At 38.5% G+C, this 18,926-nt stretch overlaps 1 protein-coding gene across 1 annotated transcript; it reads right to left on the bottom strand.

Moving 5' to 3' along the window:
- Positions 1-10,992: 10,992 nt before the first annotated feature.
- Positions 10,993-18,064, bottom strand: LOC143858374 (large ribosomal subunit protein uL4-like). The gene is made up of 2 exons (XM_077369010.1): positions 16,865-18,064; positions 10,993-11,328 (listed from the first exon to the last, which is right to left on the bottom strand). Exons 1-2 carry the CDS (start codon positions 17,972-17,974, stop codon positions 11,215-11,217), a joined length of 1,224 nt encoding a protein of 407 aa, XP_077225125.1. The 5' UTR covers positions 17,975-18,064; the 3' UTR covers positions 10,993-11,214.
- Positions 18,065-18,926: the final 862 nt, after the last annotated feature.

The raw sequence follows: 18,926 nt of genomic DNA, 5'->3' as shown, positions 1-18,926 counted from the left end.
AATCCGAAATTCAGATTTCGGTCGAGACCAACACCAAAACGTGCCGAAACCGAAACGGCTGAAACCTTTGGAAATTTCGGCAATTTTGTCAAAACTTTGGAAAAAATATTAAAATTTTATTCCGTACGAAATTTCAGTCCTAGAAAACGACATTTCATGTCTCTTTACTGGATTTCGGTTTCAGCTAGATCCGAAATTTATGCAGAAACCGAAATTTCAAACCAAGGTTATGACTAGTACATTGGTGGATCCGATCCCAAGTGGATCCATCGACACCACTAGCCACAGACAGCTAAATAGGGTTGGGCAATCCAAATGAATGATTTGGACCTTTGAACGTGTGCCAACGCTACTTTTTGAAATAATACTCGAACGTACGCACGGACATCATGTGTGGGTCCCCCTTCCAGACACTCAATACAACATTGGTTTCATGTGTGGGTCCTACTAAATTCAGTTGTAACTGTCATCAGGTATTTTACCCTACCTTTTGACTAAAAGTTTCCCAACGATAAGGCCCATGTAAGACTGCCACGTGGCTATATTTTTCACCCGGTGACCGGAAGGGAGGATAGGGTTGAAGTGGTGTCACGTGACACTCATAGGTGTTGCATGGAAAATGGCAAAGGAGAAAACGAAAGCAAGGATATATCAGGTCTTCACTTTTGCTTTTATCGTTGCTGAAACCCTGCCCAGCCCTGTAGCTTTCTCTCTGCTAAAGCTCCTGCCTAATATTCTTATTCAAATACACAAGAGAGAGGGACTCGAATAAATTCATAAACTGAGATGGGCCCACTTCCTATCTGGGCTAGTCTTTAATCAGACAATTGGATAACACACTCGTATGGAAGTTTAGCTATCCATGACACATATATTAGTCCCCTACAAAACACATTAGAGCCCAAGGTTTCAAATTTCGGTTTCGGACCTCACCGAAACCGAAATTTCAGCCGAAATTGGACGAAATCTATTCCACGGCTATTTTCTCTCCTAATTTATTTCAACCGAAATTTCTGAAATTTTTGATTAATATTAAATAATGATCAAAAATTCATATTTTTGGGTGAAATCCCTTAAATTTTGAACGGAATTCGGGATAAACAAAATTTCAAAATTTCGCCCGAAATAAACTACCGTTTTGGGTATCATCGATTTCGGTTTCGTTATCGACCGAAACCCGAAATTTCGGATTTCGGTTGAAATTTAAAACCTTGTTAGAGACTCACATAAACTGTAAAATGGGATAGAGAGACAAAAATTAAGGTTGCCACTTGGTTTAGGTTTTACCCGACTCTAAATTACCACCTTGGGTCTGGTTTAGCCATCATGGGTTTTGGGTTGGGTCGGTTTTCATGTTGAAAAATCTGATCTAATCTCAGGTCGATTTGGGTTTAAAGAAAAAAGGCCCAAAACCCAACCTGAGCTGCATAACATGGAAAAACTTTTCTTATTTCTTCATTAAAACTTAAATGATAAAACCCTAATACTCTCTGTTACCCAATGCACCTGACGGCCGACACCCCTCGATCTATTTCTTCATTATTCAATCTTCCTTTTTGTTCTTCCAAATTCCAAAGTGAAAATGGTTAGTTGCCTTTTCAAAGGAAATTTCCAAACTTGAAACCATTAGTTGAATCTTCGCTTGCACTATTGCTTAATGGCACATCATTCTTGTCAGTCAAAATTAAATGAGTGCAAGTTAAAAAAAACCCTATACCGACCTAGCTCGACCCAAGACACTATCTCATGTAAGGTTGGGCATATGAATCTCAGATTTTCCAATAAAAAACCTAACCCGGGATAGGTTCTTGGGTAGCGTAGGGTTCTTGAAAACTCGACCCACCCGGCTTGGGTAGGGTAGGGTTCTTGAAAACTCACCCACATGTATCAACTTCACAATAACTTAGGCCCTCTTCGTTTTGGATTTTGAGAAATGATTTTGTCCAAAACTAATCATTAGACTCAAAGTTGAGTTAAGAGTCCAATAATCAGTTTTGGACTCAAAGTCCAAAAGAAGGGTTTAAAATATGAGTGTGCGCGTGTGTGTGTGTGTGAGAGAGAGAGAGAGAGAGAGAGAGAGAGCCTGGATATGATGTGGAATGGAATCTTATGGTACGACTCTCTTCCAAACACCAAGGCATCCTTGTCTCTGACAACATGATTCCCACACTTGTTCCCTCCAACTCAAAACGATAAAAATTTGCCATTTTCAAGCTCCCTAGGTTTTCCTCTATTGAGAAAAGAGCAGAGAAGATTTATTTTTTTATAGCTAACCTGGGACTGAAGCTACAACCTCAAAGCTGAGGTAAAGCCTAACCTTGAGCCCTTGACCATTTGAGCTACTGGCCAAACCTTAAGCAGAGAAACCTTATTTACATTTGAGGGTAGATTAGCCCTCATACCCATTATTCTATTTGACTCTCCTACCTCACCAACCTTTTCTCACCCCACAATATCCCTCAATCAATAAAATCCAAATGGATTTTTCAACAAAGTTAGTATCTTAAATACATTCTCCTTTTTTAGTCCATAAAAATGAAAATTTCAGAAGTGGGGACTGTTTAAATTGAAAGGAAGAAGCTTACTAGGATATCAACTTTAATAGCTTTGTTATGTTAGTTTAAAAACCCTGGTACTGTTTAAATTGAAAGGAAGAGGCTTGCTAGGATAGCAACTTTAATAGCTTTGTTTTATTACTTTTAACTCTTTTCCTTATGCACAATATAATATATTTGAATAAAAGGAGCGGGCCAGAGAGAGAAGTAAAGAAAATAAGTTCATCTTTCTTTTGAAATGCATAGAGGGATGAGGAATCCATGCCATCCAAACACTCCAGACAAATATGTTTCAGAAAGAGAAAAGCAGCTTGCTTTTAGTTCAAGAAAAAGAGAATTCAAAACCCTTAAGCCTTTAGAAAATGTGTGGGCTTTGTGAGCACATCCCTCCCTATATATTTAGATGCAGCTAAGTGCAACTCCAATCCCTACCCTTCCTTCTCCTATTCAGTAGACCCTTTTCAACCACCAAAAGAAAATAAAAGAGGAGACAAAGTGGGAACAGTTGTGGTGGAGCAGTTTTCTCATCTTTCCCTCTTTTTATAATGCAAGAGGTGGTTCGTTTTGTGAGGAAAAAGGATGTGGGGGCATTAAAAATTGTTTAAATTTAGTTGGAATGACTTTGTGATGAATAAATCTGCTCCACCACTCCTCCTCTTCGTCCTTAGCCTCCTGTAATCTTCTGCTGTTGATTTCCATTTCCACTCCAAAAATGTTCTCTGTTGAGAGAGATAGAAGGATAGGTTGGTTTGGTAAGGTTTGTTAATAGATATAGAAATATAGATTTACATGTATGCCTGGCTCCCTGTATGCCATTTGCAGAGTCCATCGGAATGTCGATTGCCTCCATGGATGGCGTATGAGGAGCCATGCATATTGCATTCCATATACTATGTTGCATTTGCATTTGCATTTTCATTGCATCTCTCTCAAGGTATAATGGCTATTTCATCACTGTTATCTTTTTTTCAAGACCGAAATTATGCTCCTCAGAGTTTTATTCATCACAAAGATTTGGGTTGTCATATGGATTTATGATAGTTTTAAAAAAGCGTAGACTTTCTTAGTAAGGGTGCAACTCAGATTGATTTTTGGGCATTCAGGTTGAGCTTTTACCTTAAAATCCGGTGGGGTTGATTCTAATTCATTCTTTAGCAAAAGCTCAACCAGACCTGACCCAAGTTGCACCCCTATTTCTCAGGGGGGTCATTTGGGTTTCCTCACACAAGGTTATCATGGCTATTTCATAAAGACCAAAGGGAGAAAACTAAGGAGAATAAAATCCAATATTCTTATTTGATATATTTGAGATTTTTGAATAGGATTAGAATTGTTTCTATATTTATCTCTTTAATCTTCTATTTAAACCCTTTAATGGTCTCATATAAGCAAGGATTCTCATTAATATAGAGTAATCATGAGAATCCTTTATATTTTGGTTCTTCTACATGGTATATGAGCCATGACTAGCTCAGATCTGGTGATCGAGCTAGCCATGGTCGTGAAAATTTTGCACCTCTCACCCTTCCCGTTCTCTCTATTTTCCTCATCTACCTACTGGCTTAAGATCATTTTAATGCATCTAGCTCCTAAAAAATCCTAGTATCCCATCATCAAATCGCATAACTGATGACGCCATTGCTATTCACTCTTGCTTAACGACTCCACATAGACTGCGATTCAGACCACTCACCTCAGCATGGAGCATATTTAAGGAGCAGATGGAAGGTAAGTTGGAGCTGAAAGGTGATTCCTATACTGTCATTGCATGGGCTCAAGGTAAGAGTGTAGGTCCTTGGACTAGGTTTTTGGATGAAATTTCTACAATGTATGATGAAAGATTTCGTTTTGATATCCATATTCCTAGGAGTGCCAATGATCTTGTAGATCAATTAGCCAAATCAAGAGCCTTGCGATATTCTTTGTATGTTGGGCAATCTTTGCCCTTTTGACTTGCACCTGTAATCTTTTCTCTCTTTTAATATACTTATCTGTCTCTTAAAAAAAAACCCAACATCAAATCAAATATTGTGACCACTAATCATCTTCTTTTCATTTCTTTCCAGCGGATCCAACCCCAAGCTTTGAAAGAGCACGTGATTTAAATAAGTTGGATGAGGTTGACACTACAAGAAACACATGTACACTCATTGGCCATGGATAAAATCTGTGTACCAAGCAACATGATGGGCAGAAACACCTTCACCAACCTTTCTTAAGATCAGTGGCTCATGTTTCTTATACAATTGCACATTCATTTACAAGGGGCACGTGATTGCAAGAGGGGTATTGAGATAGTTGTATGCATGAGAAAAATTAAGGAAAATCAAATCAAATATTTTTATTTTTTTTGATTGATCTAGATTAGGAAGTTGTAAATGTATTTAGGATTAGAGTTGTTGCTATGTTTATCTCTTTAATCTTCTATTTAAATTCTTTAAGGGTCTCTTGTAAGCAACGAATTCTTATATTTTGGTTCTTCTACATGGAAGATCCCTATTTTTTATTCCCAAAACTAGGGCTCTCCCATTTCTTATTCATTTGATTTTTTGCCGTTCCCACAACTTTGGTTTTTCCTCATGGTTTTGTCTTAAACTGCAGTGACAACTTTGGTTTCTCTCCTGGCTGTATTGAACTGCAGAGAAACATGAGAGAAGTTGAAAGAAAGCTAAAGAAGAAAGATAAACTTATTGGTACATGATTGAGTATGTGAAGTAATTCTAGACTCTTGGGTTCATGTCATTCCAAATTAATTTGGATTTTGCCTGTCTTGCTACTCAAACTTAATGGGAATGCTAATTACAAACACACAACATAGAAGAGATGCATGGCTGCCTAGCATGTGAAAACTACATCTCATAGAGGCCAAATAGGATCTATTTTTCAGGTGAAATGACACTTTACGCATACAAAAAACACTTGCATGTTTGGAGGAGTGGAAATATAATAAACATTCCTCCCACAAAAACAATAACAACACCATCACTAACAACAACAAAAACAACAACGGCAAGGACAAGACGAATAACAAGAACAACAACCATCAATACAATAATAAGGGGGTAGTAATCCCTCCTTAGAGATGTCGTCCATGTTAATTTTTCCACTACGTAAGAAGATAAAAATGAATCAAATAAACAACTGATATGCTTTGAAATGCATGCCTTGTTTTCTGGGCAACAACTTGGGCATTTTGCACTATATAAATTTGTCTTATTTGATTTGCTTTTACATTTTCACACAGGACAAATTGACATGGGTATCATGTCTAATTTTATACAAGTTTCCAACAACAACAACAGCAGCAGCAACAGGGATGTTAGTTGCAGACACTAGGTCTATAGATGCAACTAATCATACAAATTCCACTCTCTTATTGCTCCCGTTGGATATTTTAAAAATATTTGTTTTTAAAAATATAAAAATGAGTTTTTTTTTTTCAAAGAGAGTTCTTTTTGTGAAATGAAATTTCCATTCAAAAGATACTTTAATGTGAAAAAGAATTTGATTATTCAAAAGATTTATTTTAAGAGGAATGCTAGACTCACAAGAGCCCTTGCAAAAAAAAACAGGTAAAGGGTGCCCTCATTGGTCAAAACCAATTCAGGATGCACAGAAAATCACGGTCATAACTGCCATAAAGCAGTTTTGACCAATGAGGGCTCCCTTAATTTCCCTTGTTTTTTGCAAGGGCTCCTGTGAGTCTAGCATTCCTCTTATTTTAATTGAAAGGATACTTTCATTTGAAAGGGTGTCTTCAAGTCTTTTTTCCGTCTATAAAAGAAGGCTCAGGGTCTCATTTCCAAAAGAGATTCTCTCCTTCACTTTTTTTTCTCTAGGTGCGGGTATACTGGTTGTCTTGAACTTGGAGTGCAGCCCTTCTTCTTGGCGTAGGCATTGTATCATCAGGACTTATTTCCCGGAAGCCACCGACATAAGTTGAGAAATTAAAGTCTACAAGAGAAAACTTTGGCTTGTGTCCCCTACCTCCCATTTTTCTAACCCTCTTTCTATTTGCCTTTCTGTTTCTTACTTTGATTATTTGCTTCTCCCCCATTTGGTCATTCATCATACCAATTTGCCCTTCATCATACCAATTTGCCCCTACAGTTCCTGTCACATTGCTCCCAAGCATCTCATGCTTTCATGCACTTGTGATTTTACTTATTGTAGGTGATAAATGTGTTAGGGATGATGAATCTTTGGTGGAGATATCAAAGAAATGATACTTCAAGAAGGGTTGCATGGTCGCTTTCCTTAGAGACAATATTTATCTCCCCACTTAAATCATTGATGTGCATTGGGATCCGCAAATTTGTCTCCAAAACACAATGAAGCCCAGTTGGTCAAATCTATCCATGTCTATTGACGTTACACACACGGAAATAGGCTTGAAATACCCTTGGATTTTGCAAGTCTGAAATATTGGTTTCTGTTTATGTAAAAAATAGATAATTAGAGAGAAAAAAGAAAATGGTATAAAAAGAGTGTATTAGAGATGGAAAAGAAGGCTTTGGAAGTTGCTAGAATATGGCTCTCATAATGGAATCTCGGATTCTGTCACAAATAGTATGTTTCTAGTCTATTGACTAACCTTCCACTGTCATTTCTAAGTTACAAAGCGCCCTTTCTATTTCAGATTTCTCAACAACAATTCCTCTCATGAGCTATCCCATGGATCTATTACAAATTCATGAATCGTCCATGGAATAAAAAAAGATTGAGTGTTTCTATCAGTATGGGATAAATCCCTTATTCGAAGGTATTGTTTTGCGTTTTCCATTGGCGAAACTTCGAAAACTCATGAAGTTTCAAACCTTCTTTTTTTAAAAGTATTTAGGGTGTTGGTCGAGGTTCTACGAGGTACCCACTACTCGGAGTACCCTCGCAAAAAACAAAAAGATGTGTCTGTCAAGTTCGATTCTTTTTAGTTGGGTTGGCTCAACATAGGCTGCTTATCTGATCGTTAGATAGCGATTCTACGATCCAGATTGCTTTTCTAATAAGTGTTGGCTAGTGTAAAATCCTGCTCCAATCTGTAACGGTCATTTGACCGTTGGATTGTGACCTATGGGCCGGATCCCTTCCGATCGACATTTGATCGTTGGTATGCGACTGGTTGCGAACTGACTATCCATATTGCACCCGATCAAACATGCACTGACCGTTACCTCATGATCCTGCACTCTAGATCACACCTGATCTAGCACTAGCATTGGAGCACACCCAACTGAGATCATGTGGTGTAGCTTGAGATTGATCACCATCAGAATCAGACAATTCGATCAAGATCATGATCAACGACTGAGATCTAATCAGAAAAAAAATTAACCGTTCCAACTGCTCATCGTGACGATGCATGTGTGTGAAGTGCAAAGTGTCCCAAAAAGCACCACTAGCGCCCTAAAACCCATTGCTCACGCCGTGTGCCCAAACAGTTCGATGGATCCTTAATGTTAATGGACAAGATTTGGGCACAACAATTGGATCCGTACGTGTGCATTGGATCAATATCCTAAGATCCAAAATTATTTTGAATCATAACCCAAATGTAGTCACAAAACCTGTTGGAGCACCATAAATATGAATGAAGGGTACCGATGTAAAAAAAAAAAAAACGATACCCTTTATATTTTCAAAAGGAGATATCCCATCTTTGGACCTAGGTAATTGAAAGTAAGTACGGCTCATGTCTTGGCAAATGGATTTCAATTCACAGATATAGATTTTGAGCCTTGATGATTTGGATGGACATCCTTGGACAGAAGCACAAATTCCTAGAAGCCATCGGATTCGTGGTATACATTGGTGACAGAGTTAAGTTTTGGCATGACAAATGGTGCTATTAACTTTCCATAGATAGAAACAGATAGACTAATATGTGATTCCATCTTCTTCGATCGAATGACATCTCTTATGTCAATGATACCAAAAGGATCTTAAAGGAATGGAATTGGGATATGGATGGAATATAATGAAATAGAGCTACTTTGAGGTTCCCTATGAGATGAGGTATGGAACGGAGCCACTATGAAGAACATAGATTCCTCTATTAGACATGTTCTCTAATATCTTTAGAATGACCACCAATCAAGAAGTTTTTTGTGCAAAATTGCTTCGTAAGAGGAGATAGGGTCTCTTGAAATCTAGCCTTCACATGTGACTTCTTCGATTGGGAAGTTGATGGGTTGCCCTTCTTACTCGCTTCTTGGGAAATTACTACATAGGAAAAGGCTGGAAGAGACAAAATGGTTTGGGTCTTGAACTCACCTCCACCTAGTTGCTGCTTCTCTCTCTCACTCATATACACACACTCACATAGAGTCTGGAGCATTCTAGTCCCACCAAGGACCTGTGCATTTGGACGGACAACATTCATGGACAGAATATTAGCCATCTCTGTCACCGCCACATGCTCATCATTGATCCTTGTGAACTATGTGTGGTAGCTGGCAAACATGCCAATCAAATGCTTCTAGTCTACATTGCTAGTACTCCACATCCGTGTCGGCTAAAATTCTTCAGTTGTTTGCAATATCGCAGGTCTTTCTTGCCCACTTACTCGACCTCCGAGACTCCTGGATCTTTGCGCCATAGCCCACCAAGGGTATGATTCTTTAGAACCTTGTTTTGCTATCCACTGCCTGGATCTTGTGGAAAGAGAGGAATACCCACACTTTTAAGAACATAGTCAAAAGCGTCACATCTTCGTTCTCGAGAATACTAACCCCCGTCATCTCTTAGGCTAGGATTCTTCCTTGCTTCAAGATATACTCAGCAATCGATCTAAGACGTTGTTGGAGGGAGATATACGCAAGTAACGAGCGAGAGGTCATTTTGGCCTTTAGATAGATCCACTCGAGTTTAGGAGCGAGAGGTCATTTCAGCCTTTAGATAGATCCACTCGAGTTTGGTTTGTTGAAGCTTAACTTCGATGGCTCTAGCTTGAGTAACTCGGGCATTGCTGGAGTTGGAGGTCTTCTTAGACACAAGATTGCATCGACTAAATGGGCATTTATTGGGCATTTTCCGATTCAATTAGATTTAAATACTCTAATGAGGCTGAAGTGAGAGCTATCCTTCAGGGCATCAAGCTAATAGCTTCAAGAGATTTGGATAACCTTATTATAGAGGGTGACTCCGTCAATGTCATCAAATGGTTCGATAGGAGGAACCATCACCCTGGAAATTCTCAGAGTTCATAGATTAAATTTTGTATAGTGTGCAAAATCACCTGGTCCGATTCCAGCACATTCAGAGATGGGCCAATGAAGAGGCAGACCATTTACACACACAAAATTGATTTTTTCATTTGTGTATTTTTGTAACTTTTAAAAACCTTACAGGAACGATCTCCCCCCCCCCCCCCCCCCCCCCCCCCCCCCCTCCAAAAGTCCAAGGACACTGGCAGGCAGTCCCATTCGAAAATGTGACCTGAACCCAGAAGGTAGATCCAAAAATCACTTTGAAAAAGATTATTCACTTCGAAAGAAAAGATCCGACTGATAAGGGACCTGAACGGATCATGACTAAGACATAGGTGAATCCATTGATAGCCCTAAACAAACCCGGATTTCTTATTTAATTTAGACGAGTGCATTGCATAGAAAACGAATTTTGGTGTGCGTAGATTGACTGAAAAATATGGCTTCTTTACTTCTCAAGTTCTCTTCTTTCTTCTGTGGTCTGAAGCAGTTAATGAATGTCATGAGATAGCATTTCCTTCTCAAGTTCTCCTCATATCTTTTTAGATTTCTAATCCCCGCTCAGTTACTTCCGGCAAGTGTAGGTTTTGCTTAGAGAGGAACCCCACCTTATCAGTGTAATCAATCCTCTTTGCTGCCTCGAAGATTCAGAGTATAAATCATTCGGCTCACATAATAAACCAAACGGAAGGCAACTCTGCCGCATCCAATCAGGTCCATATGGTAGAAAATTTTGAAAAGGGGGAGGAAAAGATTAGAAGGCAAACTAAAAGGGTTGGTTTAGGAGGGAGAAGATTTATGGGAAGAATGAGGCTTAAAAAGCAACCTGGAGGCAAGCAGGACGAAAAATGAAACAAGAAAGCAGTTCTATTAATAACAAGTCAATCAAAGAGACTAATTCCTAGTACCATTGATTTAAAGAGGTCGATCAAAATAACAAAGCTATTTCTGAAACACGTAATTGTAAATTAGATCTTCAGAAAAAGCAAATACTACTGTGACCCATTGAAAGATTGGTAGCAGAAATGACTACCAACAGCATTAAAAATGGCCAAATAGTGAGGCCCCCAGCAGATCATACAGTCACCTGCAAATCTAATACTTCCAATGCACCGAAGTGAGATTTGATCATCCTTTAAGATGACTCAAAGAACACTGCCATCTAAAAAGTCACTTCAAATATCAATTGGAAATCGATAGCAGAAAGCTTAATAAAATGGGTGTCTAGCAAATGACAACAACATGATTTTACTCTAAATGTTTCAATTCGAAAATTCAAGCAATAAATGTAAGGAGTGTGGTCAATGTACCAACAGTCATGTCTCATTATTCTTACACCCCCCCATATCTAAGTTCCTGATTTAAAACAGATGCTACTCCAGAAAGCAAATTCAAACCAAAACCAAACAAAAGTTGCTAACAAAATTCAACAAAACAGAACTAACAAACTACCATCACTGGGTAACGCCTAGCCACTTGGAGAAATTCTCAAACTCTGTGTAGTCACTGTCAGAAATCATAGTCTTGTACCATGATTTCCCTGCAGCTTTGATCGCAGTCGCCTCATCCTGCAAAGACAGTATGCATCATCAAATATAGGAAACAGGAAAGGGTATCAAGAAGGTTTAATACTTCAAATGGTTCCAACAATCACAGCAAAATAGCATTGTGTTCACTTTCTTGATGGGTTTGTCACAGGTCAACTTTTGGAACAAAAAAAGAGTCAAAGTTCTACAATGAAGTGTGCATAGCGTGTCATGTTTCTTTAACTAGATGTGTCCCATATTTTTCCAGATTACAAAAACGTTTGAGCATTGACCCACTTTAGCTTTTTAAGTGCTTTTACCAGTGTTCACTACTATGGACAGTAGCACACTTCTATTCTTTTACTGGTGTTCTCTAATATAGACATTAGCACGCTTACTTTAGTACAATCCCTAATAATAGTAGGGCACAATAACTTAAATCAAGATAAAACAATTGATGGAGGACGGGTGCAGAAAGATTATGCAACTTTTTTTTTTTGAATGGCTCTTTTATACATGCAACTATGATACCAAATTAATCTAGGGTACAATTAACTTAAATCAAGATAAAACAATTGATGCAAGACGGGTGCAGAAAGATCTTTATACATGCAACTATGATACCAAATTAATGTAGGGCGGGCCAAATGAAGGTTTCTTTCTTTTTGTTTTTCTGACTAGGCCAAATGAAGGTTTCTTTCTTGAATTCTAGATTCTAAAATCCGATAAGATTTCTTGAATTCTAGAATCTAAAATCCGCGTATCCAAACGGCCCTCAATTGCAATAGGGGGTTAAACAGTACATAACGTTTGCCCCTTTAGTCGAAATTCAAGCTCAATCATGTGTAGTTAACAATAGTGTGGCGATTCGAGTAAGGCAAAATTCAACTCTTTAAAACACAATCAGCCAGCCATACATCTATACCATATGTGTTTGAAAGTGCAGAACTATAGGTAAATGTGCCACAAATCAACATAGGAGGTTGACTCTGATAGCCATTAAAAAGAAATGGTATTAGTGAATTAACTCTTGGAACATAGATTTGAGCAGCAGTTTTTTCAAAAAAAAAAGAAGGATCGAGTAGCCTAGATTGTAAAATTTTGCTCTTGGACTCTACCTCCAATATCTCAAAGCTCTTGTTTAACAACTTCAATACCAATGTAACCTTATGGATTTTCTTGATAAAATGCCAAAACTCTTGTCTCAGGTCTGAGTGTAATATGACCTATTCTTGCATTCTTCAAAGATTAACAGATTGACAATATCATATCCATTTAGAACATTAATACATTCAAATTAGCTCATCAGGCAGACAATCACTTCCATTAACAGAAACTAGCTCAAATGTAAACAGATTCTACGAAATGAAGTTGGAAATTCAAGTAGCTTGGATAGTCAACGTAATGGCAATTTTTTCAAACACTTCACGATTTTCACTCTTAAGACTCAATCAAGAAAACAAGGTCCTCATGACTTTCAAGCACTAAGCATGCAACTACAGTTTCAGGAATTAAGGATCAAAGGATTCCAACTTCAGTTTAGATTTCTCACCACTCCAGTCCACACGAGAAGAAATTTGAAGGTATGCTACCAAATCGTCTTCTCCAATTACCAATTCGATCCAGACACGTGTAACAACCTATGATTTGTGGACACGGACACAAGTGTTGAATGTCGACACGGACACGGACACGGACACGGAGTTTCACACGGCAAACTCCCAAAATTTAGAAACGGGGACACGGCTAAAATAGAAAGTACATATAATCATTATTTGATTTCACAGATTCGTGTGCCGAATTTCGACACGGATACGAGGTATCTGACATGGCAACGCCTAAAAATCTAGAAACAGTGGCACACTCAAACACTTACATACATACAAAGTTATTGACACATCAATCAGCACATTTAAAAGTGTCTAAAGGGGTGTCACGTGTGGACACGGGTCCGACACGACACGTGTGTCAGCAATAAATTTGAAGTGTCTGATAAATCATAGGTAACAAGTAAAAACAATATGAATTTGAAATAAAGAGTCAGATAGGCCGGATCTAGTTTATTATTGGCATTCCATTCAATTGGAGCCAACTGAGGCTAGCTGTAACTGAGAATAGCTGGCACTTACATCCAATTTCCACATAAAGATGCAGGTCTAAGAGAAATTTTAAAAACTAACAGCAGAATTTTACCTACTATTAGAGCAAGAAAGCATATCTTGCTAAAAGCAGGACGGGAAATTTTTGTATTTTTTGAAATGCAAGACTGAAATTCTTCAACGACCCTAGGACAGGTCTTCTGTTCGATTGCTCTTCTCTGAGGATTCTTAATGACTGAACTGTAATTCTTGCAGCCTCAAATGATTTTCCTTCCAAGCAAGGAGATGCAGGAAATTTTACTCCTTCAATTCCTTGATTTTACAAGGACCAAATGATATAAAAAAGGAAGGAAGCTTGTAGCTCAAGCTTAAATTCCTCCTTAATTGGATGAAAATTCAGCAAAGAAAACCCTCTTGGAAAGAGGTTTTTTCCTCCAAATTCAAGTATTCAACTCGATCTCAGATCTAGCTACAATTCCAATTTCGAATTCTATTCAAAATTCAACAATAGCTTCCACAAGAAATGGAAAAGAGGCCTTTTGTAGGCTACATTTACAACGAAAATTCCTAAACTAACCCTGAGATACTAAAAGACATCTAAAAACATGAATTAAACTCAAATGCCTAAATTATCACTAAGTAACGAAAAGCAAAGGGAAAAAATCCTACACTAATCATTTTCAAAACAAAAAAAAAAACCTACAGCAATGAGCTTTGTAGGCCAATGTAGACTTTCACAGGAGATGATCCTCAATCAGGTACCCCTCCTACAACTTAAAATGCTTGAAAGGCACATGAGTGATACAAAAATTTTGAATATGTTCCCTAAGAAGGTACCCCTTCTACAACATAAGGGAATTAAAATACACCTAAAAGGCCTTAAAAAAAAATATGGTCCCTGGGATGGTCCCCATCAATCTTTCCACATGTATTGTTTGCATCAATGGAGGAGGTTGTTGATCAACTTCTTATGCTGCATTTTCTCTAGATGGATTTGGGATTAGTTCATATATTTGTTTGGAGCGGAGTGAATTAGGCATCCAAAGATCAATGAGACTATGTTTGTCAGTTCTCTAGCACTTTAACAATAAGAAATCGATTACTGTGCAGTTACAAAATGCACCCACAGAAAATAAAAAATCCTACTCTTACAAAGCCCAGATTATCTCGAAAGTAAAAAAGAGATAAACCATTTCGAAAACAAACTACCTTGAAATAATTCCAATACTTCGTTCTCACGAAGTATTGATGGGCCTAATAGTGTACAAGGAAGCTGCAAATATCAAATATGATTCTAGAATAGAAGCTTTCTTCGCATCGATGACAGAACACAAGATATTAAAAGATTAAGCACCTATAACTAAGCTTTCCCTATATTTCAACTGGCCTAAAACTGGCCGATAACATCTAACAATTGCTTCGAGTAATGAATTTAAAAAAATAAAATAATAGAAGAGAATCAATAGCAAATTGCAAATGAAAGATGAATAACCCAAACCCATCAACTCTAAAACCCTCAACAGCCTCTATTCCAGTGGTACTTAAGAACTTTTTTTTTTTGGGAAATGGTGTAGCACTTAGAAATTCCAATTAACATACTCTCACAAACCCTCCATTACGTCCAACTTATGAGTAATACAGTAACACTTAGTCCCCTGTCATTGGGTTTCATGTCCAAGCACTTGCGTGCATCGACACAATCAACATGCAGCGGAAGAAAAAAAAAAAAAAAAAAAAAAAAAAAAAAAGAAACCATTTCAAAAAAAACATGCAGCACAAATCTACCTCCAATTTGATTACACCCCTTGAGATTGAGAGAAATCGGAGACCCAGCCAGAGAACGATAAATAGAACATGTGTGACCATTTGTATAAAATTTCCTAGTAGGCCTATAGATATAAAATTTTCAATCTACTTGCATCCACAATGCTTTACAACACGAGTGGAAAACATAGAATCAGAATGGAATTGAAAGACATTCAATTTAACAAAGTAGAGAGAAGAATCTGCATTTGCAAAGTAAAGGTTGAAGGAATAAATTTTCTCCCCAATGGACACGTGCAACATATTAGACCATAAATGTCTCATTAGAAACATTGGAGGATACAGAGAAGATTACCCCATGCGCAAAGATGAAATGAAAAAAAATCGAGAAACTGTCAAAATTTTAAAAAGAAGTAAAAGACATAATAGACCATAAATCCAATGTTCTTAATGGATGATTAGGCAATGTACAGGACAATATATAAATATTCTTTCTAGACAAATGACCAAAAAAAATTATAAACTATTGGAAAAGGTCTGATTTTTATCATTTATGTGTATTAAAATCCAAGCCAAAAGTACCATGTGAACCTTTCCTTCTATTCTAAATTCAAATCAGATGCTCATGTTAATTTTGATGGTAAGATTTTCTCGCATCAATAGAGGGCAAACTGGTGCATGGTCAAAGACTAAAACAAAGCTTGTGATAGCCCGTAACACATGGCAAACAATAACACAGATGAGAGTGCCAGACACTTGAGGTGAAAGAATACAGAATGAAAGGCTTCCCCATGAATCCAAAGTCCTATAAAGATCATATGATTTCAGATATAGTATCTTATTAATTTAGATGATAAAAAAGAAATGATGCAAGACACATCCAAGGCCAATTTTTTAAGTTGACAACTTTCATAAAACAACAAAACATTCATAGTAAATACTAGATTAAGGGTGTAATTACAAATTTGCCACCTCTGTAAACGCTGATGAATGTTAGAACTACGCAAAAATAAGGATAGGAAATTAGTCAAATTACTAATAAAGTTGAATCAGAGCAGTTATAAATAGGAGATTTTGACCAAAGACCAGGCCATCTCTTCGTTGCAGTGGTTGTTACAGCCATAAGTTCTAAAATCACTAATAATTTCTGAGATTCAATACAACTTTTTCTCCTACCATCATTTTACTTTTTCTTAAATATGCAATCTGCAAGCATTATTCAATAAAGAAACAAAGCAAAGCAAAGCCGCAGTAAGCGATCGAACCAACAGAGAGTATTGCGATTAGTACATTTCTAATGAGAAAATATGTATTTCAGATATGCAATCTGCAAGCATTATTCAATAAAAAAACAAAACAAAGCAAAGCCACAGAAAGCTATCAAACCAGCAGAAAGCACTGTGATTAGTACATTTCTAATGAAAAAAAAAATACATATTTCAAATATGCAATCTGCAAGCATTATTAGAAAATCAAAGCAATTCAAAGCCACAGTAAGCAATCAAAGCATCAGAAAGTAAAGTGACTAGTACATTTCTAATAAAAAAAATTGCCTATTTCAAATATGCATAATCACAAACACCCATTCCCAACAATTTAAAAAAAAAAAAAACATTAGCAAAAACAAGAAAAAAATTACCTTGCACAGCTCCTTCCTCTCCTTATCTAACTTCAAAAAAAAAAAAAAATCAAAAAACCAAGAAAAAAAAAATTACCTTAGGAAGCTCCTTCCTCTTCTTATCCAACTTCTCCTTCTTAGCCTTCACCCTCTGTGCCTCAGCCAAAAGCGCCATCCTCCTCGCAGTCTTCGCATACGGATTAAGCTTCAAAAGCGCATTCAAATTCTTCAATGGATTCTTCTTAAGCGCCCTCCTCTTAATCTCCTTCTTAATCGGCTTAACCACAGACTGAACCTCATCAGAATTAATAATCCTCGATAAATCTGCATTCACCATCTTAGATCTAGGTAAAACATACCCCTTCTTCTTCTCCGACGCCTTATCAAACGATCCATAAACTGAATCCAACTTCTCAAACGCGGATTTCGTCCAAATAATAAATCTCCCAACATGCCCCCCCGGCGCAAGTTTCAAAAGATTAAGCCTATCCACAGAAGCAACATCCACACCAGGAATGTTCCTAAAAGCCTTCACAAGTTTCGAACCCTCGGTCCCATAAACGATCAGTGGGCCCTTCCGCGAAATATACCGTCGATTCCTCATCTTCCCCTTTCCCGGTCGGATGGAGTGGCTTTCTTTCGCCTTTTCTGCGTCGGGAAAAGCTCCGATCTGTTGAAGAACTTTGATTGCGGCTGAAGTTTTTTCCACGGATTCCGCAGAATCGGAGACTACGAGGGGGATTTCGGGTACGGATTCGATGCGGTGGCCGCGAGCAAGTACTAGGGAAGGGACGGCCGAGGCGGCTAAGGCGGAGACGATGGCGAAACGTTTTTGGTTAACGTTGATTTTGCGGTGCCATCTGCGCCAGATTTTGGTGGGGGCGAACATGCGGCCCCCACGACACATGTTGCCGAAGGCACCCTGACCTGCGCGGTGGGTCCCACCGCCGGGAACTCGAGGGATTCGGGAGACGGCACGGCCTGTTCCCCAGGACTCGGCAGAGGTTTGGTGGCCGGCGCGTTTGGAAACGGCGTAGGGTTGGCGGCGGTTTTTGGAGATGTTGGCGTGGACGAAGTTGACGATGTCTGGACGGATTGAGGATTTAAGGACGTCTGGGAGAGGGAGGGAGTTGAGAGTGTCTGTTGACATGTCTCCTTCTAGGGTTTGGATTGTTACTAGCGGCCGGACTGCTGCAATGGAGGCCATTTTTTGGGGAGGGGCTAGGGCTAGGGCTAGGGTTAGGGTTTAGAGGAAATGGGAAAAAGGAGGAGGGTGAGGGATTAGGGTTAGGGTTTATAAAGGGAGTTTTCTTTTAAAGGGCAATATATGGTCATTTTGGTCATTTAGGGCTTTTGGGTACTGATATTGGCACTGCCGTGTTTTGATAATTGCACGAAGTTATACTGTCTTTTCTGCTTTAACTCGCTTTTGAGTTTTGAGTTTAGAGTGCTGCTTTTTAGGAATTTTATACATCCTATTTTAGGATTGAATGATCGGCCAGATTTTTGGTTTATAGGAGATCCAAAGCAAGGCCTCTTAGATGGACGGTTCAGATCAGTCAATCGTTGGTTTACAGGAGATCCAGAGCAAGGCCTCTTAGATGGACGGTTTAGATCAGTCAATCGTTGGTTTATTTTCCTTTGCTGGCTCTGGCTGACCGTGATCTTTGGATACAAAGAGTGGGATGGAACGATGACAGCCGTTGGATCATTTGTATGTGACGTAGGATAATAGCTCTATTACACTACGGGGAGATTACTAACTCACCCTGATAACGAAACACACCATGAGACTACTACCCCACTACTCTACCAGGAGACTATTACCCCACAACTCTACCAGTTAAACTCGCCCTTGATAGAAGTTAGGGAAGTGTACTAAAACACGGGGATGAGTGCTGATGGGTATAAAAACAACAACCTGTAACAGGTCGACACCTGTCCAGGGGTATTATTGTAATTACCCCAGAGTAGGTAAACTCAAACCTATGGCAGGACGACATCTGTCCTGGAGTAGGTGAACTCAAACCTATAGCAGGTCGCCACCTGTCCAGGGGTGGGTAATCCCACATCACCAATTTTCCCCTATAAAAAGGGATCCAATGTTCAAACCAATGGGTAATGCAATCCCCTCTCCTCTACCACTCTTAAAACTCGCT

Source organism: Tasmannia lanceolata, unplaced genomic scaffold, assembly GCF_043159265.1.
Source record: "Tasmannia lanceolata isolate RefF3 unplaced genomic scaffold, GAP_Taslan_0.1 ptg000026l, whole genome shotgun sequence".
Lineage (NCBI taxonomy): Eukaryota > Viridiplantae > Streptophyta > Magnoliopsida > Canellales > Winteraceae > Tasmannia > Tasmannia lanceolata.
The sequence above is the reverse complement of the archived record's forward strand: the minus strand, read 5'-3'. Positions and strand labels throughout refer to the sequence as shown.

Coding starts and splice junctions, on each gene's coding strand:
- LOC143858374 (XM_077369010.1), bottom strand. CDS start 17,974: ATGGCCTCCATTGCAGCAGTCCGGCCGCTAGTAACAATCCAAACCCTA. Junction 11,329..16,864: donor AGAGGAAGGAGCTTCCTAAG/GTAATTTTTTTT, acceptor CTGTCTTTGCAG/GATGAGGCGACTGCGATCAA.